The following is a 24,707-nucleotide window of genomic DNA, read 5'->3' as shown; positions in this document are numbered from 1 at the left end:
CCAGTCTACAAACGGGTTTGTCTCAGACAGCATATTTTTGTTTGTTTAGGTTTAACAATCCAAAAGGCTATTCAAGGCCCCATTGGTTTTTATATCAAACATAATAGAAAGCATGTTTGTTGATCCTGTAGTGTTGTGTAATAGCCACAGTGTGAAACGCTCTAATTTGAACCACAATTGAGGCATCACAAAGAATTTCCCCTGCGCACAGGCGCATTCGCCATGCGTCTCCATGCCATTGTTTGCTGGTAGCTACATCTATTTGACGTTTCTCCGCTATTGCATTGAAATGTTTGATGGTCTAGTCTGTCTGTCTGTCTGTCTGTGTGTGTGTGTGTGTGCGCGCATGCACCCCCACGGTTAACCCCTCCCTCCAAACACCACCTCCATGTGACAAGAGAGCTGTCCGGCCCCTTTCGATTCCCATAGATCGAATTACTGGCTCTGCTCAATCCGCCGCACAGCCCCACTGCCTCTTCTCCAATCACCGGTAGCCTCGTGCTCCGCGGGTAGGCCTGTTCACCAACCTACTGTCTCACATTTTGATACATCACTCCGGAGCTATTACCTCTCATCAACCCAACTCGATTTTTCCTTGCTATCCGAAGATGAGAGTGTACATCGCGGTGCCCTCTGCATGCTTTACCTCCTAACTCGGGCTCAAGACCCGCAGCTGGGACCAGAGAGAGAGTGACCTCTCTCTTCTCATCATCATCACTCGCTTGGTGTTCTACGGACACGGGGAGCGAGCCGACAGTCGACAACAAGAATTGTACCGGTTTTGTGTATCCTTTCTCTTTTAAACACACGTCCTCATCCTGTCTTTCACGCTGGGCACAGACAGGGAAGGAGAGAAGAACAAGGCTCCGCAATCGCTATTTCTACCGTGGAAATACATTTGGTGGGGTTTTGTGCCCTGTCCGTATTTGGTGAACCCTGGATTTAGTGAACATGGAGACGGTGGAGAAGGAGTGCGGGGCGTTAGGTGGACTATTCCAGGCGATTGTTAATGATATGAAGGTAGGTCGGGCATCATTATTGCTCGCAACATTATTCTTTTTTTGCCTGCATTTGTGAGCTGCTTGTTTTCACCCTCGAGGACATGGAACCGTTATTCTGTCACAGTGCGGCGATAGGCCACCTGATAGTGACTTTCCCCAGCAAGGTTTGCGCATTTGTCGCGTCATTGCTTTGGAAATGTTGTTTTGACAGCTACTATAATTGAATCCAATTGCTCGATCACCGTTGCATGTGCTATGTGTGTGTCAGAGCGTTGGTTTACTCTGCATAGATCAGGTTAAACCTCGTCATCGTGTAGGCTATGACTCCATGTGTGTGTTAGGGTAAGCATGTGTATTCGAACACGATGTGGATTATAACCATATGGAAAATGTATGATTGAATAAATGTGCATGTATTCAGCTTTTATTAACACAAAATAAATTAATGTTAAACTCAGATTTAACCATGCCATCTTCACGTCCCATGCTTTTTTTGTTGCGTGCCGGTAATAAAAACCGCTGTTATGAGCTCTCCCATTTTGTAGAAAGCAGCACCATTGATTTTCTGCCAAGCTGATTTTTTTTTTTTAAAGAGACCGTGTGAGGCAAGCATGAGCACCTCGAAAGCCATCACGCGTCCAGTAGTGCACACCACTGTGTCTGTCTGAATGGCCCATGGTGTAGACCTAGCCTGCTGTATGTTCTGGCCTTCTTCTCTGGGTAGAGCAGCGATGATCCAGATGAGAAGACAGCGAGCCAGACTCCTAGCCACACCCACTGTGACTAACCAACAGATTATTTGGCACACTTAGTATGTGGACAGTCTTACTCTTCGAACAGGAAATCATAGCGCAGACTTGGGACCAGTAACATGACTACCGTTGTTTCCATCTCATCATCCGTGCCTTTTCTTTCCACTGTGTGAGAAATCGTGGGTTTGAAGCTGCATCAAGGGATTTCTATGCCATCCGGGTCCCAGTCTCATGTGAATAAGGATGGAGTAAAGCTGGTGTTCTGAATGCTTATTATTCCTGCACTGACCATCTGTATCTGTGAACATCATAGGGGGTTTGAAGGAGCTAGGGACACGTCAAACTACAACCTCAGATTAACAACATCCTAAAGGAAGAACCGTGACACCCCCCCCCCCCTCTCATGGTTACCTCTCTCTCCCCCACATCCACCATTCTCTCGCTCGCTCTCTCTCTCTCTCTCGCTATTCTCGCTCTGACACACTCATCTCATTCATTATTTTTAAAAACATTTCCCATCATCTGATCTCTTACACCATGATGGAGGACACTAACACATGGGTCAAGTAGTAACTTCCGCAGCGTCCATCCTCCATTGGTCACTTGGCGTCTCAGGTTGGCCATCGCAGTAGTCTTTAGTGGGTGTCCCCACAGCAGAGTGAGATGCCACATGGTAATATCTCGAAGCCACTGGCTGACTGCTGTGCTCTCATGTAACCCCAGACAACCTCATGACAACCTCATGACAACCTCATGTTGTCACTAATGACCCACCTCTCAAAATACTGCTGTTGTTGGTGGCAGAAGAGAGGAAAACACACACACACACACACACACACACACACACACACACACACACACACACACACACACACACACACACACACACACACACACGGAGACCCGAGGATACCCTGTTGTTGGACAGGGATTGTCATGCGAGAGGAGGGCCTCAACTTCTTGTGTCTTTATGGCTGGCTATGCTTAAGATGTTATTTGCGCCGAGTTTAACAGTGTACTCAGTGCTGTCATGCCGTCTCTGAACAAGTATGATCCTCTCCAGCTGATGTGTGCCCCCATGACGGCTCGAGACAAAACATCTCTTCACTGAGCAATGAAATGCAAATACATTGAATGATGCGCTATAGACTTAACACCTTGGGGAATGCATTCCTTACGTGTGACAGGTCACGTTTACATATGCGTGCGATTGATCCATGTCCCGGGTAAAGTGTTTCAACCCGGAGGAGGTTTTTCCCCTCCCTCTGTCCCTCACTATCCCTTTGTTGCAGGGGGGATTGACACCCCCATAGGGCATGCCCAGTCACTTCTCATATGTGTCTCCTCTCCTAGAATCACTGGCTGTTTACCAGGCTTTCCCTTTGTTCACACTGCAGCAGACATGCCCGGTGCAATAGCCGGCAACACAACTGCGCTGAAGACGCAGTCGGCTGCATGCAGGACACCTCTTAATTCTACGGTACGGCGCGACACAGCAGCGTGCCGCCACGAGTGAACCGGAGGCCTCTCTGAAATTAGCATATACGGTACACGAGTCAGATGTTTCACTGAAAAGGAATGCACATTACAACCATAATGACATCAAAGAGACCCCCGTCTCCCCCTCTGTTCTCCAGAGAGAGACCCCCCCCGCCGCCGTATGGTATAATGTGGAAGAGAGAGTGAGTAGTCCTTTGTTTGCACATCTTACTTCATGACTGTATAGGTGGGGTGTGTGTGTGCGCCCCTTTTAAGGAGACAGAGACGGGAATACATGTGTGTGAGGGGGCTGGCTGTCTGGCAGTGTAGGCTACAGCCCTCAGGGCTATGTCTAGTTATTACATGGTTATTATGTGTGGTGACAGAGCAAGGATGGAGGTGATTTTGATTTGAAAGCACAGGGTGTCACATTCATGGTCAGCTTGTCTCTCTATAGGCTGGCCCAGTGTGTGCTGACCACACGCTCAGTGCAGTGCCAGTAGAGACAGACAGAGTCGGGGGGGGGGGGGGGGGGTACCTGGGACTAGAGTGAAGACGGGAGGCAGGAGAAGTCCATGACATGGTCTGTTTGCCAGCTGGACTCATCGTCTGTTTACATTCTCAGGCTCTGCCACACTTCTTTCCAAGGTGTGCATACCAGTCTGTCTCAGACAGGCATGCTGCCTTCACACAACAAGACCCGACCATCTGGCTCAAGAGTGTTTATGTGTGTGTGTGTGTGTGTTTGTGCACCAGACTAGTCTGGAATGATTGCCTTGTCAAGTTGTGTGTCTTTTTGACGATTCCTAGTTTGTGTGTGTGTGTGTGTGTGTGTGTGTGTGTGTGTGTTATTGGTCATGTGGTAGTCAGATGTTTATTTTTCCTCTGATTGTCTTCTTTGTAGCTTGTGAGTGTTTGTCTATGTATAATGTTGTGTCGTCTCGTCTTTGTGTCAGAGTGGCAACAACGTTAACAAACAGATGAATGTGGCATGAACCACAAAGCTTGTGCTTTCCAAAATACATGCAAAGTCTTGACAGTTTCTTCCCATGAATTGAAACAATCCCATGCAAGTGCTGTGTGTGTGTGTGTGTGTGTGTGTGTGTGTGTGTGTGTGTGTGTGTGTGTGTGTGTGTGTGTGTGTGTGTGTGTGTTGTCTGGCTAACCTGGGGAGATCCCACAGCATTTCTCAGAATGCGTGTTAACTGCTGCACGTGTGATCCATTTCTGGACACTGCCTTTGGGCCGAGAGGCAGAGGACCAGAGAGGACAGCCATCCTCGTGACTCATGTGTCCGTGCTCCCCCAAATGATCACCCCTTTGTAGGGGCCATTGATGCCATGACAACGTGCAGGGCCCCGGGTCTGTAAATGAGCATGTGTTCTCTGTCTCTCGTTAGGCTCGTTAGAGATGAATCGACTGGTTTCAGATTGAGAAATCACATTGGGACAGTGCCAGTGGTTCTCAGTGCAGGCTTTGTCGGGCCTGTCAGACTCATCTCATCACATTCATTTGTTGACTGTAAAACCACTCAGCGCATTGATAAGTAAAGAACGGGGGAAAGAAATGGTTTCAAATCAATTTTTTTGCACCGTAAAAAAATACAATCTACCTACTGGAGGAACAAAATCCACTCTCCACTGTTCTCTCATGCAAAAGTATTTAGTGTGGTTTTCCATTCAGTATACCCCTAGATGTTGCTATGGGGCTTACTGACAATGTTTGGGTCCAGGCAAAAAGGAGGATGATGCTGACCCATATCCTCAAGTACACCCCGACCTCCAACAGGACACATCTGCGTTCCTCACTGTCTCTGCATGATGGACAGCCGTCGGCGACCGTCCCCACCAATGAGAGTGTTACAAAATGCTACCTGCTTTTCCATCACAGACCTGTCATGTATTTTAATGCCACGATATACAGTATCTCAGAGTGGTGGCAGTATCTCAGAGTGGACCTCAGTGAAGACTCCCATTTCAATTAGGCTGAGTGGCGCACCCACAGCCACTACACACATGCAACATTGGAGACCTGGGACAACTAGACCTGGGACGGAGAGGGAGAGGGTGAGTTAGGGAGCTAAGATGGACGACTAGAAGAAAGAAGGGAGATGATGGTAAGTAAGGACGAGAGAACATATGAGAGAGAACGAAAGGCCCAAAGTGATACAGAAAGAGACAGATATAGATTGAGAGCGAGACCGGGATGGAGAGAGAGAGAGAGACAGACATGGAGGAAGAAGCTGTGCCTTTTCATATTAAGCGATTTCCATTATTCATTTCTGCAAGGCTGCAGGCTGCTGTGGTAAATGGTGAAGAGGGAGATTACCCCCCCCCCCCTCCATCATTCATTTACACCAGCGAGTGCGATGTACTGCGCGGGTGGGGGTTATGAGATTGAACCAAACTTGCTATTTTTATCAAGCCCCTGGCAGTGCTTGACACTACTGAGACACACTGAGCAGCCCAGGCCCCAGCCAGAGACACCCATAGTCATCAACCTCCACCGGCCATCCCTCCATCTCTCTGGGTAGCTCAGCTCACCTCCACCCTCATCTCCCGTTTTTTTTTTTCATGGCTGAAGAAACAAAAAGCAACGAGAAATTAGTGGGAGCATTGGGTCTCGCCTTATCTGTTTGTGATATCTGAGAAGTATAAGGCCAAGCTCAGGAGAAGGTAGCAAATGCATTCACATATTTCAAAATTCTAAAGACATCAACAGAGACTATGATTAACCTTGTCCCACAGTAGAAAGGCCTGGCAGGATAGTTTGGTTTTTATTACTATGTTTAGATTGGTAAGATCGTCTTCCTCATAAATTATGCAACACGCAATCGTTCTGTTTCATCTGACAACAACTTGCTGCCTGTATCCTGATGTCATTTGAGAGCAATGATTTGCCAACATGATGTAAAGGTAACCTAAGGCGTCTATTTGTGTATCTATCGTCAGGTAAGAACCCAGCAGTGTATTTAGTCGGTGTGGAGCAACAACGGTGGGGACAGAGTCAATAGTATTCACGTACAGTGCAGGGGGATGGAGAAGACTGGATCCAGAGGTTATATTTAGGCAATTTCACAGTAACAGAGTTATGCTTTGACTCAGATTTTTCACTTTAAAATGTAAGCCAAACAAAAACCATCGATTTGAAAGTTTAACAGACCATACCACTCTATGCACCAGGACTACTTTGAACAATTTACACAGAACATTTCACAAAAACACATTTACTGGAAGAACAGTGCAGAAGCAAAGTTCAACCTCAGTTTTCTATGTGACCACATTTTCCAAAAACTCTGTTAAAAACCCAGTGCAGTCAAACATTAGATTTTTACTATGTTTTATATATATATTTCCACACTATGAGGTTTGAATAATATTGTGAAAATGATGATATTTCCCTTTAAATGTAAGAGCTGTTTGAAAAGACCAACTGAAATTTCCTGTTTTGGTGGGTTGGAGTTTTGGCCTACCTGGTGACATCACCAGACAGTACATTTGTTAATTGACCAATAAGAAATATTGTTCTAAACCTCTGCCAATAACAACTAGTTTTCAGTTATACCCTCCCCACTCCCAGACCGTCCTAGCAAAATTCTTGCTTGACACATTGGTCTTTGCTAAGAAGTCATTTTTGTTTATTTTTGACCATTTTAATTGTTACCCAAAAGTTATTTGATATTGAGATAAAAATGTTTACATTTTCAAAGATTACAATTCAGACATGTCTGCGGAAAGAATGGAGTGTTAGCTATGACATGACACCTTGAGTTATTGAACTACAGTAGGTGAAGTGGATTTGCATCCAGGAACAGAATTATGGTAACTCAATTACATCATGGGTCCCTGATGTGTAATATACAGAAATGCATAATTATGGATATGAATAGCATTCGCTTCATGGTGATGTATCCTGAATAGGTATAGAAAGGTAGAAATATGCAATATCCTTCTTTTGCATATTTGGATATTATTCTACAGTCTAGCTATTATTGTACTGTAATGTACTTTTAGTTACTGTACTGTTCTGTTCTCTACTGTGCTCTACTGTACTGTACTGTACTCTCCAAACTTGTGAAACATAGACATCTATGACTGGTTCAGATTTGGTCCTGCCAGGGCGGACTGACCAAAGTTCAGCTACGTTTCAACGTCCGTGGGCGTCCGGTGTCAGTCGGTGTTCAGTGGGTGAGGATGCTTGTTACAGTAAATGGAAAGAGGGCAGGTGGTAGGTGTCAGTCGGTGTTCAGTGGGCGAGGATGCTTGTTACAGTAAATGGAAAGAGGGCAGGTGGTAGGTGTCATGGTAGGTGTCAGTCAGTGTTCAGTGGGCGAGGATGCTTGTTACAGTAAATGGAAAGAGGGCAGGTGGTAGGTGTCATGGTAGGTGTCAGTCGGTGTTCAGTGGGCGAGGATGCTTGTTACAGTAAATGGAAAGAGGGCAGGTGGTAGGTGTCATGGTAGGTGTCAGTCAGTGTTCAGTGGGCGAGGATGCTTGTTACAGTAAATGGAAAGAGGGCAGGTGGTAGGTGTCATGGTAGGTGTCAGTCAGTGTTCAGTGGGCGAGGATGCTTGTTACAGTAAATGGAAAGAGGGCAGGTGGTTGGTGTCATGGTAGGTGTCAGTCAGTGTTCAGTGGGCGAGGATGCTTGTTACAGTAAATGGAAAGAGGGCAGGTGGTAGGTGTCATGGTAGGTGTCAGTCAGTGTTCAGTGGGCGAGGATGCTTGTTACAGTAAATGGAAAGAGGGCAGGTGGTAGGTGTCATGGTAGGTGTCAGTCAGTGTTCAGTGGGCGAGGATGCTTGTTACAGTAAATGGAAAGAGGGCAGGTGGTAGGTGTCATGGTAGGTGTCAGTCAGTGTTCAGTGGGCGAGGATGCTTGTTACAGTAAATGGAAAGAGGGCAGGTGGTAGGTGTCATGGTAGGTGTCAGTCGGTGTTCAGTGGGCGAGGATGCTTGTTACAGTAAATGGAAAGAGGGCAGGTGGTAGGTGTCATGGTAGGTGTCAGTCAGTGTTCAGTGGGCGAGGATGCTTGTTACAGTAAATGGAAAGAGGGCAGGTGGTAGGTGTCATGGTAGGTGTCAGTCAGTGTTCAGTGGGCGAGGATGCTTGTTACAGTAAATGGAAAGAGGGCAGGTGGTAGGTGTCATGGTAGGTGTCAGTCAGTGTTCAGTGGGCGAGGATGCTTGTTACAGTAAATGGAAAGAGGGCAGGTGGTAGGTGTCATGGTAGGTGTCAGTCTGTGTTCAGTGGGCGAGGATGCTTGTTACAGTAAATGGAAAGAGGGCAGGTGGTAGGTGTCATGGTAGGTGTCAGTAAGAGCGGCGAGAGGTGACATTAGCTGGAGAGAGAGGGAGAAGAAAGAGAGAGAGAGAGAGAGAAAGAGTTGGAGACAGGGAAAGTGAGAGGGAGTGGTTGTCCAGACTGTTTTCACAGTTTTGCTTTGAGTACCAGATGTCAGAAAGAGGGAAAAAACCAACAGTTATGAGCTGAACATAAAAGTATGCCAGTGGAAGGGAGGACAGTAGCAGATGACCCAACTGTGGTTTGTGTAATTTTGTTACTTTTTTAATTACTTAATAATTCACAAACAAAACAAAATGTAATAATTTAATAAACAAAATTGGTATCAGTAAAAACACTATAACTAATTCGTAGGTCTACCTTTACTTGTTACTTCTGTGAACTTTATTATCCTCCCTCATGAGGGAGAGAAAAGAGAGAAAATATCTTAAAGATATGCAGGTTTTTGGTAATGGAATTACAAGGGACAAGGCAATGTTTCTTAAAGTTACAGAAGGCGATCAATTTCCCGTAAGAGCAGAGGCACGCAATTGTAGCTCACAGGCACTTTGAGATTCGTCACGGTGTCTATCCTCGGGCAATGTAAAAGTTACTGAGAAAACTCCAATCCAGTGTTTGCGCTGTTCATATCAGTAGCGGAGACATTCTATCTTTTGTCCTGAAACTTGACATAACACTTAGTGCAGTGGAGGCTACTGAGGGGAGGACGGCTCATAATAATGTCTGGAAAGGAGCTAATGGAATGGCATCAAACACATGGAACCCAAGTGTTTGATGTGTTTGACACCATTCCACTGATTCCCGCTCCAGCTACTACCACAAGCCCGTCCTCCCCGATTCAGGTGCCACCAACCTCCTGTGACTTAGTGAACATTTCTGTTCAATCAAACGTGTCATGTGCATTGCCTGCGTCCAGCAGAACACATTTGGTCTGCTGATACGGTAAAGCCCTTGGAGGAGTCTACTTTCCTGGATCTAAGTAGCAGGCGCTCCCCTGATCTGGAGATTACGCAACGCGAGGTAGTAGACGTTGTGGTTGCCCGCGTTTGTACGCGTAGCTCCGCTTCCAATTACTTAATGAAGCTTAGCCGTATGCGTCTATCAGCCCTTCCCTTCCCTGTCTGTGCCCTGTCCTTGTTCCGTCAGCCTGTAAAGGGGCTTCTTAGTAAGCTAGGGAATCACCATTGGTTCCTTGTCTCATATAGTTGCTATGGAGCGAATGTCGACTGTATCCTTTCCAGCACATCCAAAATGGGAACTATTATATTAGCATAAAGAACTGTGAAATTAGCCTCTATTGTGTGGATGGTTTATATCTCTTTAAAAGTCTGAATTGGCCCGATTTTAAAGAGCTGGAATTGGGCTAATCCACGGTTTATGTCATCCTCCAGAGAACAAAGGAACAAAGAGATGAAGCTGTGAGCTTTTCATTTGCTCAAGTAAATATGGTGGGTTCGCTAAAACAACAGGACAGAATTCAAGTCCGCTGAGCACAGATATAGGCCACTGGACTGTAAACTCCCCAGGGAGAGTTCCACAGAGTCCAGCTAGCCCATCATGCAACCTACCACCTTTAACCTTTTTGAGGAGTTAGCGAGAGCTGGTGGAAGGGAGAGTTAATGCGCTGCATGTCTAGGGGTAGTCAGGCATGAGATGTGTTACTATGGAGTTTTCTGTGTGCTGTCACTACTGTGAGGATGTCTTTATGTGCAGAAGAGGAAGTGGTGATGCAATAGCATGTTATCAGTGGCTGAGGGTCCTTTTGAGGAGTGGCAGCCAGCCTGCCCTGGCAGAACACTGTCACTCACTCTAAAGGTTCCATCAACTTTGCAGTTATGTGATGCTACTGTTTGTATGCCTTGACTTCCAGCGACGCAAACAGCAATGCAATGTCAATGTAATGTGATGTGGACCCAGAGTGGCGCAGCGGTCTAAGGCACTGCATCGCAGTGCTAGAGGCGTCACTACAGACCCGTCACTACAGACCCGGCTGTATCACAACCGGCCGTGATCGGGAGGCCCATAGGGGGGCGCACAATTTGGCCCAGCGTCGTCCGGGTTACGGGAGGGTATGGCTGGGGTAGGCTGTCATTGTAAATGAGAATTTGTTCTTAATAAAGGTAAAAAAAAAAATGCAGAAAGATTTGTTTCTTCTTCCTTTTTGTTATCTTTACTCTGCATCATCAGTCTTCCTCTGCCTCTGGATTGTTTTCTTTTTTTTCTGATTAGAGTGCACCTTTTAATGGCTGTTTTTCCACTTGGTTAAGCTAAAGGAAAAATAGCCTGCTCTCTTTACCTGGGAAGCATCCAGGCGGCTGGATGGATGGAGAGAGGTACTTATCCCATTGTTTGTGGGTCATGTTGCAAGTCGAGTAGGAGTGAGTGAGTGATTCATTGAGGAGGATGGGAAATAAAATATCCCCAGGCCTACAATGAACCTAATAAACAATCGTTACACTATCAGGCACCGCCAGGATCCCCTCAATTGGATTAAAATGGCCTAATATGGTAATGAGGGATGGGCTGGTGTGATTGTAATGGAGAGGAGTCGTCGCCCGCTCCGTATCTCCTATCCAGAAGGCCTCTCCTGACAGACGTCAGGCTTGCAACATTGCAAGATTAGAGCACTTCAAACACAGACGGGGGACCGCAGGGAAATGCTGCTCTGATTTCGGACCAAATTAACACCAGGAATGAGACATCAGATCAAAGGGCGAGACGCCCGCTGTCGCCCACTGTAGCCCCCGTGACATCCCTGCTCCTCTGCTCCGGTCGGGTCCTGTCCCTTAAATGCTCCTCTTCATCCTCTCTTTCCTGTCTCCCTCTCATCCATTCTCTTTCCCTTTCCACCATATCCCCCTTTCCCTTCTCTCCGGTCTCTTTTGTCTTTCCCTCCCGCTATCTCCCTGGTTCTTATCCCCTCTCCCCCTCTCTCTCCCTGCATGCTGGGGGTTTGGAGACGGCGGGGGGACTTGGGGGTACTTGCTCATGTAGATCTCCAACCCCCAGCTGTGCAGTGGAGTGAGGCTTATTTCAGCCTTGGACACACAGCGGTCTGATCTGCTGCTCTCAAATCCGGGCCGTAGCGTCTGACAACAAAGGCAGAGAGAGGCGCGGAGGGCTCGAAACACACTCTGCCCTGCAGGTAGAAGAGATGTTATAGTCAACATGTAACACCATGTACTCACAGGAGGTTGGTGGCAGCTTAATTGGGGAGGACGTGTCCGTGGTAATGGCTGGGGCGGAATGGTATCAAACACATGGTTTCCATGTGTTTGATGGATGCCATTCCATTCACTCCGTTCCAGCCATCATTATGAGCTGTCCTCCCTTCAGCAGCCTCCACTGCATTTACTACTATTTACCTTGTGGATCATTTGTGTGTGATAATGGGTGTGAACAAAGAGGAAATGACACCTATATAGGGGGAAAAAAAGAAGAGAACTTCACACGGTCATTTTGGGGTGCAAATATCGTGTTTGATTTGCGTTGCCATTCATTGCTTCCTTTGATATCTGCCGGTGCCGGGGGCTGGTGGAAACAGAGGATGTGTTGCCCAATCACAGACAGTGATGACTCAGACCAGGGAACACAGACATTTTAGCCAGAATATTCTGCTCCTCACGGGAGGTGCAATGCTGCACGTAAAGTGCTTATTTTATATTACACTCTTTGTAAAAAGGGTTCCAAAGGGGTTCTTTGGCTGTCCCCATAGGAGAACCCTTTGAAGAACCATCTACACGGAACCCAAAAGGGTTCCACCTGGAACCGAAATGATTCTACTTGGAACCAAAAATGGTTCTTCAAAGGGTTCTCCTATGGGGACAGCCGAAGAACCCTTTTAGGTTCTAGATAGCACCTTATTTTTCTAAGAGTGTAGTGCGCATACACAGATCTAGAGCATACAATGTGAGTGAAAACGGTCAAAGGTCCTGTTTGATATTTGTACAGATCATGCACCCGTTGCATTGCATAATGTCCTTCTAACGTGTCCCTTTTTATTTATTTATTCCCAGTGTTCATACCCAGTATGGGAAGACTTCAGTGCCAAGGCCACCAAACTGCACTCCCAGCTCAGGTAAGCCCCAGCCACTGTCCTGTGTCTACTAGAGCTGTGCCCGTCAATGAGAATCCCAGCCAGTGCCATTGACAACCATGTAATCCCCCTCTGTCTGTTCTGAAGCGCCAGATCTGCTGACTATGTCTGTTTATGTTGAAATGACTGTGGTTGTGAACCGGTGCCAATCATGTGTCTGTCCTGTCTGCTCTGTCCCGCTCTGCTCTCAGGACCACAGTGCTGGCAGCAGTGGCCTTCCTGGATGCCTTTCAGAAGGTGGCGGACATGGCCACCAACACCAGAGGTACGTGAGCTTCCAGATGTGTGTGTGTGTGTGTGTGTGTGTGTGTGTGTGTGTGTGTGTGTGTGTGTGTGTGTGTGTGTGTGTGTGTGTGAGCGAGCTCGCTCTGAGGACACGGGAGTTGATATGTGTGTGTGTGTGTGTGTGTGTGTGTGTGTGTGTGTGGTGTACGTTTTGAAATCGTCTGTGAGTGTGGGGATGGGGGTATCCCAGCTGATTTGGGTTCATCTTTGAAGGGCAGCCTTTCCAGAGGAGGATAGAGAGACAGATTTGTGATTAGGGGATCACTCCTCCTGTTGTTGTGAGGACAGATTGTCATGCACGCATCTAGTTAAAGATTCCACAGAATGAAGTGTGTGTGTGTGCCTGTGTGTACGTGTTCCTTTAGGTGAGTGAATAACATCAGTTATACTTGGATATGAGTTAAGGGAACAGATCCTCTTAGGTCACACTCCGTGCCAACAGGGATGGGATTTTATTGACAGTCACTTGATAAGATGTTATCAGCTTTAATACATTTGTTCACTGTTTCAAAAGTTGCGTGATACCGTGCGTGAAGTTACATTCTCTGTGAACTTTGAAGAGTTTTCATCCCTGAATTAGCTGTGTTTAGGGAGCAGAGACGGAGATGAATGGAGCATCATCCCACCGGATAATGTGAGGAGCGGAGAACAAAGGCTTGGTTTATGATACAAGAGAGAGAAGATGTGGCAGGCGGCTGGGCAGCAGGGTTCTTTTTGGCTGGGGGCTCTGGGCATTGTTAGGAGACTGTGCTGAGCTCCTTTCAGAAGCCTTACTAGGGGGAACACTCAGCCTTGTTTTATGGCATGAGCAGAGGGACAATACAGACTGTAGGCCTTATAATGAAGCTACATTTTCTAGGGATATGGAATACTGGGCCCTATTTGGTGTGGCTCTTGTACTCTGTGTGTACAGTGTGTGTGTGTGTTTATGGGTGTGTGCCTGTGTGTGTGCGTTTGTGCGTGTTTGCCCCCCCCCCCGCGTGTGCATTTGTGTATGTGTGTGCAAGTGTATGTGATAATACAAGTGTGTGCATTGGTGTGTGTGTGTGTGACCCCACCAGGCGTTGACATTTTTAATGAGCTGACAGGGTTGGTTGCTTCCTGTCTGGCCTGTAAAAACAGTGAGGGGCCACATCCTAGTGATCCTACATCCTCCAGAGACCACAGGGGCCCACCTAGGGCAGGACACATACACACACACACACCGCTGGGGACAGAGGGAGGAAATACACTATAGTGTAGGAGAGGAGATGTAGGAAAGGAGAGAGAGAGAGACAGGAGGTGCTTCAAGGACACAACGAGATGGAACCAGGTATTATGTCAGAGACAAAAGAGGAAGGAGATTGAAGATAATGTCCTTTTTTCCTCTCTCTCTTTTTGCTGTAGTAGAAGAGTGTGAGGATTCAGCAGTAATGTATAGAGTTTAGAAATCTCCAGTGTGTGTGTGTGTGTGTGTGTGTGTGTGTGTGTGTGTGTGTGTGTGTGTGTGTGTGTGTGTGTGTGTGTGTGCGTGTGTGTGTGTCTGTTATTCCTGCCACAGTCCAGTTGTGGCCGTGACTGTGGCAGATGCTAGCTGTGATTATTGGAGATTTGTGGTGGGGACCGTGGGGGCACTGCTGCCCCATCGAATGTAGGTCACAGACCTGTGTGTGTGGGCTCCACATGGCTCATCCATGACCACACATACACACACACACACACACACACACACACACACACACACACACACACACACACACACACACACACACACACACACACACACACACACGCGCACAGCTTCAGCAGACAGGCACATCTGTACCGTATGTTTATCTGCCGCGCATTCCAACACGCTGCATGAGATGTTCTCCCGGTAATGGAAGAGATATGTGGTAACCGCATCATACAGTAGGGTAACCGTTCTCAGTGCAGTGACTCAATACAAACGCACAATTATCCCTCTGACTGCCTCGTGTATTCTAATAGACCTTTCCCATGAACAAAGCCAGTTAGATGGTGTCTCTTAAGTAATTGTCCCTTCTGGCCATTTAGAATATGAATGTCTCTCTGTGTGTGTGTGTGTGAGAGAGAGAGCTTCGTCTGTCTGTCTGTCCCAGCCCCACAGGGCGAAGACGCTCTCTCTCTCCCATGCTCTGTTCTCAGACATACAGTACAGAACATAGAAATAGTTGGTTCTAGTTCCGTGCTACAGAACCAGCCTCTTCTCTCAAGGAGTGGTGATGTTCTGTGGTTTTCTGTTCTAGAACAAAAAAAACTAAAGAAACAAGCCTCAGGTCCATGTGGAGCTGCTGAGCCCAGTTCCCTGCTCCATGGCCATGCTCTTGGCCTAGCTTGTGCTGCTGAGCCCAGTTCCCTGCTCCATGGCCATGCTCTTGGCCTAGCTTGTGCTGCTGAGCCCAGTTCCCTGCTCCATGGCCATGCTCTTGGCCTAGCTTGTGCTGCTGAGCCCAGTTCCCTGCTCCATGGCCATGCTCTTGGCCTAGCTTGTGGCGTAGAGGAAGATGTTATGCTAAACCTGATCTGGATCCCCACAGGTCTAGCTGTAACACATCTAGATGTTCTGTAGAACGCATACAGGTGTTGTGTGGGGATGGCGCTGGAGCGAGCAGGGGCTAACAGAGGTTGCCCATTGGTCAGGGGCCCTATGTAGGCCTCTTCTCTGAGGAGACTGACTGCCAACTAACAGACTGCAGGATCAAACAGGCTAGACTGGACCGCAGACAGGACCTAGAGGGAGGTATGGAATGAGACAGAGGGGTGCGTGTCTGAATGTTGACAGTAGAGAGCGGAGATATGGAGCGAGAGAGGGAGCTATGAGTGAAGGAAAACGTGAGTGTCAACTCCCTGACAAAGGGCAAAGTTGCGGAGAGGAGCTTGTATGTGTGTTCAGATGTGCCCCTCTGCCCTCACTTACCTCACACTTTACCCGGAGCAAACATTGGAGGTGGGAGGGGGGCAAACACACACAAACACAAACCAGGCTTTCATCTTGCTGGTGGGGAGGGCGCTGTGGTCTGGGGTTGGTGGTTTGGGGTAGGGTGGGGCATGCTTCCTGTCTCTAATAACCGGTCCTCTGCCTCTCATTGAGCAGCCTTTTACTACTCATCTTCCTCCTCCTCTTCCTCCACACAGATGCTTTCCCTTTGCACTTTTACTGTTACTTTTCTTCTCTCTCTCACCCACACAGGAATTACTAATTATTTTGAGTGCACATTCTCTTTCTTTTTTTCAAAACAAATTTAATTTGCCAAACCCTCTCGTGGAATGATGGTTATTGAGAGCTATAATATGTGCCAGGGTGAGAGACATGACCACTGAAAGGCTGAATTAACAATGGCCACCACTGAGATTGGAACCAGTGTGTATGGCCCTGTTCGAAGCTGATAGCCTTTTTCTGTCGGATAAAAAGTGAATTCATTTCAGAGAATACAACTGACAAAAGCTTTTTTGGCTCATATTCTGTGCTCTCTGTGTACACATCTCTCTCTCTCTCTCTCTCTCTCCAATTCATTTCAATGGGTTTTATTGGCATGGGAAACATATGTTTACATTGCCAAAGCAATTGAAATAGATCATAAAAGAAAAGTGAAATAAAGAATTAACAGTAAACGTTACACTTACAAAAGTTCCAAAGGAATAGAGACATTTCATATTATGGCTATATACAGTGTTGTAACAATATGCAAATAGTTAAAGTACAGAAGGGAAAATAAATAAACATAAAAATGGGTTGTGTTTACAATGGTGTTTGTTCTTCACTGGTTACCCTTTTCTTCTGGCAACAGGTCATAAATCTTGCTGCTGTGATGGCACACTGGTATTTCACCTAATAGATATGGGAGTTTTTCCAAATTGGATTTATTAAGTCTTTGTGGGTCTGTGTAATTTGAGGGAAATATGTGTCTCTAATATGTTCATACATACATGGGAAGATGGCGCCGGAGAGCAAGGCTGACGTTTTACGTATTCCTAACCAATTGAGTTTTTTTTGGTTTGTTTCTGTGCATTGTTTGTAACTTATTTTTTTACTTATTTTGTACATAATATTGCTGCTACTGTCTCTTATGACTGAAAATAACTTCTGGACATCAGAACTGCGATTTCTCACTGGCAGAATAATTTTTTTCCTTTAACGAGTCCAACGAGCCTGACGTGAATGATATACTGCTTTCCCGGGATAATAAAAATAAAATAGATGACCTACGCGGAAGATTAAACTACCAACAGGACATTCAAAACTGTAATATCTCATGCTTCACGGAGTCGTGGCTGAACGACGACATTATCAACATACGGCTGGCTGGTTATACGCTGTATCGGTAGGACAGAACAGCGGCATCTGGTAAGACAAGGGGCGACAGACTATGTATTTTTGTAAATAACAGCAGGTGCACGATATCTAAGGAAGTCTTGAGGTACGGTATTGCTCGCCTGAGGTAGAGTATCTCATGATAAGCTGTAGACCACACTATCTACCTAGAGAGTTTTCCTCTGTATTTTTTGTAGCTGTCTACATACCACCACAGACTGACGCTGGCACTAAGACCGCACTGAATGAGCTGTATTCCGCCATAAGCAAACAGGAAAACACTCACCCAGAGGTGGCGCTCCAAGTGGCCGGGGACTTTAATGCAGGGAAATTTAAATCAGTCTTACCAAATTTCTATCAGCATGTTAAATTTGCAACCCAAGGGAAAAAACCTCTGGACCACCTTTACTCCACACACAGAGACACGTACAAAGCTCTTCCTCCCCTCCATTTGGCAAATCTGACCATAATTCTATCCTCCTGATTCCTGCTTACAAGCAAAAATGAAAGCAGTGACTTGATCAATAAAAAAGTGGTCAGATGAAGCAGATGCTAAGCTACAGGACTGTTTTGCTAGCACAGACAGGAATATGTTCCGGGATTCTTCCGATGGCATTGAGGAGTACACCACATCAGTCATTGGCTTCATCAATAAGTGCATCGATGATGTCATCCCCACAGTAACCGTAAGCACATACCCCAACCAGAAGCCATGGATTACAAGCAACATCCGCACTGAGCTAAAGGCTAGAGCTGCCGCTTTCAAGGAGCGGGACTCTAACCCGGAAGCTTATAAGAAATCCCGCTATGTCCTCCGACGAACCATCAAAGAGGCAAAGCGTCAATACAGGACTAACATTGAATCGTACTACACTGGCTCTGGCGCTCGTCGGGTGTGGCTGGGTTTGCAAACCTTTACAGACTACAAAGGCAAGCACAGCTGAGAGCTGCCCAGTGACACGAGCCTAACAGACAAGCTAAACTACTTCTATGCTTGCTTCGAGGCAAATAACACTGAAACATGCATGGTAGCACCAGCTGTTCCAGAAGACTGTGTGATCACACTCTCCGCAGCCGATATGAGTAATACCTTTAAACAGGTCACCGTTCACAAGGCCTCAGGGCCAGATGGATTACCAGGACGTGTACTGCGAGCATGCGCTGACCAACTGGCAAGTGTCTTCACTGACATTATCAACCTCTCCCTGTCTGAGTCTGTAATACCAACATGTTTCAAGCAGACCAGCATAGTCCCTGTGCCCAAGAACACTAAGGTAACCTGCCTAAATGACTATCGACCCATAGCACTCACGTCTATAGCCATGAAGTGCTTTGAAAGGTCTGTCATGACTCACATCAACACCATTATCCCAGAAACCCTAGACCCACTCCAATTTGCATACCACCCTAACAGATCCACAGATGATGCAATCTCTATTGCACTCCACACTGCCCTCTCCCACCTGGACAAAAGGAAAACCTATGTGAGAATGCTATTCATTGACTACTACTCAGCATTCAACACCATAGTGCCCTCAAAGCTCATCAATAAGATAAGGACCCTGGAACTAAACACCTCCCTCTGCAACTGGATCCTGGACTTTGTGACGGGCCGTCCCCAGTTGGTAAGTGTAGGTAACAACACATCTGCCACGCTGACCTTCAACACAGGGGCCCCTCGGGGGTGTGTGCTCAGTCCCCTCCTGTACTCCCTGTTCACTCATGACTGGACGGCCAGCCACGACTCCAACACCATCATTAAGTTTTCCGATGACACAAAGTGGTAGGCCTGATCACCAACAACGACGAGACAGCCTATAGGGAGGAGGTCAGAGACCTGGCCGTGTGGTGCCAGGACAACAACCTCTCTTTCAACGTGATCAAGGCAAAAGAGATGATTGTGGGCTACAGGAAAAAGGAGGACCGAGCACGCCCCCATTCTCATCAACAGGACTGTAGTGGAGCAGATTGAGAGCTTCAAGTTCCTTGGTGTCCACATCACCAACAAACTAACATGGTCCAAGCACACCAAGACAGTCGTGAAGAGGGCACGACAAAAACAATTCCCCCTCAGGAGACTGAAAAGATATGGCATGGGTCCTCAGATCCTCAAAAGGTTCTACAGCTGCACCATCGAGAGCATCCTGACTGGTTGGATCACTTCCTGGTATGGCAACTACTCGGCCTCTGACTGCAAGGCACTACAGAGGGTAGTGTGTATGGCCCAGTACATCACTGGGGCCAAGCGTCCTGCCATCCAGGACCTCTATACCAGACGGTGTCAGAGGAAGGCCCTGAATATTGTCAACGACTCCAGCCACCCTAGTCATAGACTGTTATCTCTGCTACCGCACGGCAAGCTGTACCGGAGAGCCAAGTCCAAGAGGCTTCTAAACAGCTTCTACCTCCAAGCTATAAGACTTCTGAACATTGAATCAAATGGCTTTCCGGACTCTTTTACACCGCTGCTATTCTCTGTTGTTATCATTTATGCATTGTCACTTAATAACTCTACCTACATGTACATATTACCCCCACACATTGACTCTGTACTGGTAACCCCCCTGTATATAGTCTCGCTATCCTTATTTTACTGCTGCTCTTTAATTACTTCTTACATTTATTTCTTATTCTTATTCATATTATTTATTTTTATTAAACTGCATTGTTGGTTAGGGGCTCGTAAGTAAGCATTTCACTGTAAGGTCTACACCTGTTGTATTCGGCACATGTGACTAATACATTTTGATTTGGCAGGATGTTAGGAAGTGTAGCTCAGTTTCCACCTTATTTTGTGGGCAATATGAACATAGCCTGTCTTCTCTAGAGAGCCAGGTCTGCCTACGGCGGCCTCTCTCAATAGCAAGGCTATGCTCACTGAATCTGTAGATAGTCAAAGCTTTCCTTCATTTTGGGTCTCTCTCTTTCTCTCTCTCTCTCTCTCTCTCTCTCTCTCTCTCTCTCTCTCTCTCTCTCTCTCTCTCTCTCTCTCTCTCTCTATTTATTTATTCTTGGCCCCCACAGTAGAAGCACTAAAACCTGGGGCTATCCCAAAAGCCTCGCTACCCACAAAGATTGGCAAAGTAGCCTGGTCATAAAGAGTCCACTCAGATGTGCTCAGTGCAAGATGAGCTTGTACACGACTTCATCTGGGTGTTTTATGGCCTGCTTGCATGAGCTGAATGGGAGGGCCTATAATGAACATCATAAATCTGATTCATACACTAGGGGGCAAAATGACTCCCTCTAGAAGGCAGAAAAAACATGGCTGCCAGCTCAGCAAATGGTAACATGGAGCCTAATGGAGGGAATGAGGAGCAAAACGGTGTGTGCCTGTGTGTGTGTGTGTGTGACCTCTAAAGATTGTTATTTGTTTTTATTTGTCTCTCCTGTTCTAACATTGGCTTGTACGCTAAATGCAGGCTGACATTGGACAGTCACTCAACTCGTGAGTATGTAGTCAAAGACATCACATACAATTGGAACAGGTTGTGTTTCTGATTGCTTTAGCAGTTAGACATATCTAATCCCCAAACATTTCAATGTCCAAAGCTGAGTCCCAGTGTAGCTAGGCACCATTATATCTTTCAATAGCGGCTTTATGACTGGAATACACTTAGACTGACATGAAAATGAAGAACACATTCATTTGCAAAGAAAGGGATGATTACAAAAGGCACAGACTGGGTCTGTGCAATTTGATTTGAAGGGAGAAGGCATTTGTCTGCTGCTGTTGCTGCTGCCTCAGATCAAGCCAGAGACGGATGTTGGGTAATTGTTTCTGGGAGAGAACGAGAACATTCTATTGGCTGGAGTCAAGGTCAAGAGGCAACCCTGGAGGTTGTTAGCCTGTGTGTGTGTTGACCGGGGCATGGAGTGTGTGTGTGTGTGCTATCAGGCCATGTTAGAGCCCTGGTGGCCTGTTCCTTCAACACTCCCTCATTAGCCAGTGGAGGGCTGGGCGGGTGTTTGTTCTTCATGTGGGCTACACTAGGACCAGTTAATACCACTGACATGATCACAGTTGTCCTGACTCAGCTCCTCCATGGCACGCCCCTCTAGGGAACACTCGCTCCCCTGTGAGAGGGAGTTGATGCTGGGATCAGCAGTCTGAGACATCTCCCTGGGCAGCTCACCCTATTAACACAACACAATTAAGACGGAGACTAAACACAACCTTGTCATGAACCCACCAGGGTTTATTGTCGCAGCGCCCGGGTAAAGAAGAAACAACATTGTGCACTCTGGGTGAGACAGCTCTCTCATACAGACTAAATAAGCTTTTGTCGTAGATTGGTAGTGTATTAGTGCACTGTGTAGTACTGCTGTCAAAGCAAAAACACATTTCTTTCAGCTCGTTATTTGACTCTTTTTGGACACGTTGTAGCTATACTTTGCACTCTTTCTCACACTATGTTAGCAAGACAGGAGCTTGGTGGCACCTTTATTGGGGAGGACGGGCTCGTGGTAATGGCTGGAGCGGAATCGGTGGAACGGTATCAAACACATCAAACAAATGGTTTCCATGTGTCTGATGCCGTTCCATTTCCTCCGTTCCAGCCATTATTATGAGCCGTCCTCCCCTCAGCAGCCTCCACTGGTTAGCAACTCAGAGGATAGTGAGTGCCATGGGAGGGGATGTGGATATTCTTTAGAGGCCATGATGACCTCGTGATGACCTTTATGGCCTCACGACGACCTTTGAGTCCACGTGGGTCAGACCAGACATGTCCTTGATCTAGCACATAATCCCATAGTGCCTTGTGTCTGTTTGCCTTGGGTGGGCGTTGCCTCGCCTGGGGGGCTAGCTGCCCCTCCATACCGTAGGCACTCTTTTACCTGGAGTAGTCCTCTTTCCGTGGCAAATGTATACTTCTGATTAGCATTACACGACAGAATATGGTTCATAGAAAATATTGTTTTAATAGACATGCTAAGATCCCCCCCCCAGCCTCTGGAAATGGCAGAGGGCAGTAGAGGAATTAGCAAGAATCACAGGATTATAAGGAAAGACCACTGTCCTGTCCCCATAGGTTGATTGACTGTGGCTCCTGGCTTTTGTTAGGAATGATGTAACGTTAGCTGCCGTGAATGTGCCGAGGTGTGTTAAATGTGGGGGAGAACAACGTGTGTTTTTAAGATGGGTGTACACCACACGATTTTGGGACTGATTTAGCTGTCCCAGACAAATTTTTGATATCGGAGACTAAATCCCAATGTCGTTGCCTACTGTCACCGACTCTCATTTAATGTGAGCTGTCACGACTTCCGCCGAAGTCGGTCCCTCTCCTTGTTCGGGCGGCGTTCGGCGGTCGACGTCACCGGCCTTCTAGCCATCGCCGATCCACTTTTCATTTTCCATTTGTTTTGTCTTTGTCTTACACACCTGGTTTCAATCCCCCAATTACTTGTTCATTATTTAACCCTCGGTTCACCCATGTTTGTTTGTGAGTAATTGTTCATTGTATATCGGTCCGTTTTTGTGGGCTCGCTATCTTGCTTTGTATTTGTGTATTTTGAGTAAAATACGTTGATTACTCATATCTGCTGTCCTGCCCCTTGACTTTCTACACCAGCTACACACAGGACCATTACACGAGCGGGTCAGAGACGCAATCTGAGGGCTACCGATCCCGTCTTTGAGCCGTCCTGATAGTTTCAAACGTGTTTGGATTTTATCGGCAAAACATCTGCAATGCCCTTGTAGTGTGAGGTGTGCAACGACAAGTTTTGAGATCGGTGATCATCAGCGACAGCCAATGAGAGCTCGCCAGAGAAGAAGCCAGTGAGATGATGACGTTGTATCACATCACCCAGAATGTGTCTCCTGCAGGAGCCATGACTACTACTAGTATGCATTTCTACTTGCCTTTAACCAAAGCCAAAGTGTCAAATCATTACAGCTCTGAAGTTAACAAGCAATGTTACTCAATTCAAAATGTATTGGCTAGATATTTCAAACATTGCCAAAGCAAGTGAAATAGATGATAAACAAAAGTGAAATAAAAAATGAACAGGAAACATTACACTTCCAAAAGTTCCAAAAGAATAAAGACATTTCAGATGTCATATTATGCATATATACAGTGTTGTAATGAAGTGCAAATAGTTAAAGTACAAAAGGGAAAATAAATAAACATAAATATAGGTTGTATTTACAATGGTGTTTGTTCTTCACTGGTTGCCCTTTTCTTGTCGCGACAGGTCACAAATCTTGCTTCTGTGATTGCACACTGTGGTATTTCACCCAAAATTGGATTTGGTTTTTGAATTCTTCGTGGCTCTGTGTAATCTGAGGGAAATATGTGTCTCTAATATGGTCATACATTTGGCAGGAGGTTAGGAAGTGCAGCTCAGTTTCCACCTCATTTTGTGGGCAGTGTGCACATAGCCTGTCTTCTCTTGAGAGCCAGGTCTGCCATCGGCAGCCTTTCTCAAATCAAGTCAAACTTTATTTGTTACATGCGCCGAATACAGCGAGTGTAGACTTGTGTAGGCTTACTTACAAGCCCTTAACCAACAGTGCAGTTCAAGAAGAGTTAAGAAAATATTTACCAAAATAAAAAGTTATAATAAAAAGTAGCACAATAAGAATAACGAGGATTTATATTTATTTAACCTTTATTTAACTAGGCAAGTCAGTTAAGAACAAATTCTTATTTACAATGACGGTCTAGGAACAGTGGGTTAACTGCCTTGTTCAGGGGCAGAACGACAGATTTTTACCTTGTCAGCTCTGGGATTCGATCTAGTAACCTTTCGGTTACTGGCCCAACGCGCTAACCACTAGGCTACCTGCCACCCCAGGGGGCACAGGTACTGAGTCAGTGTATGGGGGTACAGGTTAGTTGAGGTAATTTGTACATGTAGGTGGGGGTGAAATGACTATGCATAGATAGTAAACAGCGAGTAGCAGCAGTGTACAAAAGGGAGGTGCGGGTCAATGTAAATTGTCCGGTAGCGATTTTATTAAGAATTGTTCAGCAGTCTTATGGCTTGGGGGTAGAAGCTGTTGAGGAGTCTTTTGGTCCTAGACTTGGCACTCAGATACCGCTTGCCGTGCGCTAGCATTACAAAATAGTCTATAACTTGGGTGACTGGAGTCTCTGGCAATTTTATGGGCTTTCCTCTGACACCGCCTATTATATAGGTCCTGGATGGCAGGAAGCTTGGCCCCAGTGATGTACTGGGCTGTTCGCACTACCGTTCGCAAGGCTATGCTCACTGAGTCTGTCTCTCTCTCTCTCTCTCTCTCTCTCTCTCTCTCTCTCTCTCTCTCTCTCTCTCTCTCTCTGACCACCCCCCCATCTCTGTCTGTTTCATTCCCCATCTTTCTCTCTCTTCATCTACTTCACTGTCTGTTTTCCACCCTCTATATCTAATGCTATCTTGCTGAACGATTTTGACAGCACAATATGGCCAGCATGCTTGTTATAACACATTCATCCCTGTCGGATGAGGGAGGCGGGGCAAGGACT

The 24,707-nt window shown here is 46.5% G+C and overlaps 1 protein-coding gene across 6 annotated transcripts in view; it reads left to right on the top strand.

The window, feature by feature from the left end:
• Window positions 1-431: 431 nt before the first annotated feature.
• LOC115167467 (protein MTSS 2) overlaps window positions 432-24,707 on the top strand; it is a 91,340-nt gene continuing 67,064 nt past the window's right edge. For 2 of the 6 annotated variants that reach the window (XM_029721894.1, XM_029721893.1), the window contains exons 1-3: window positions 432-1,020; window positions 12,553-12,614; window positions 12,824-12,897. In XM_029721894.1, coding sequence (XP_029577754.1) covers window positions 952-1,020; window positions 12,553-12,614; window positions 12,824-12,897 — 205 coding nt within the window. In that variant the 5' untranslated portion in view covers window positions 432-951. The remainder of the gene's footprint in view (window positions 1,021-12,552; window positions 12,615-12,823; window positions 12,898-24,707) is intronic. The other 4 variants (XM_029721892.1, XM_029721891.1, XM_029721896.1 and 1 more) reach the window with 2 other exon arrangements.

This window comes from Salmo trutta, chromosome 29, assembly GCF_901001165.1.
Source record: "Salmo trutta chromosome 29, fSalTru1.1, whole genome shotgun sequence".
Lineage (NCBI taxonomy): Eukaryota > Metazoa > Chordata > Actinopteri > Salmoniformes > Salmonidae > Salmo > Salmo trutta.
Note: the sequence above shows the minus strand (reverse complement) of the source record. Positions and strands in the feature narration are given on the sequence as shown.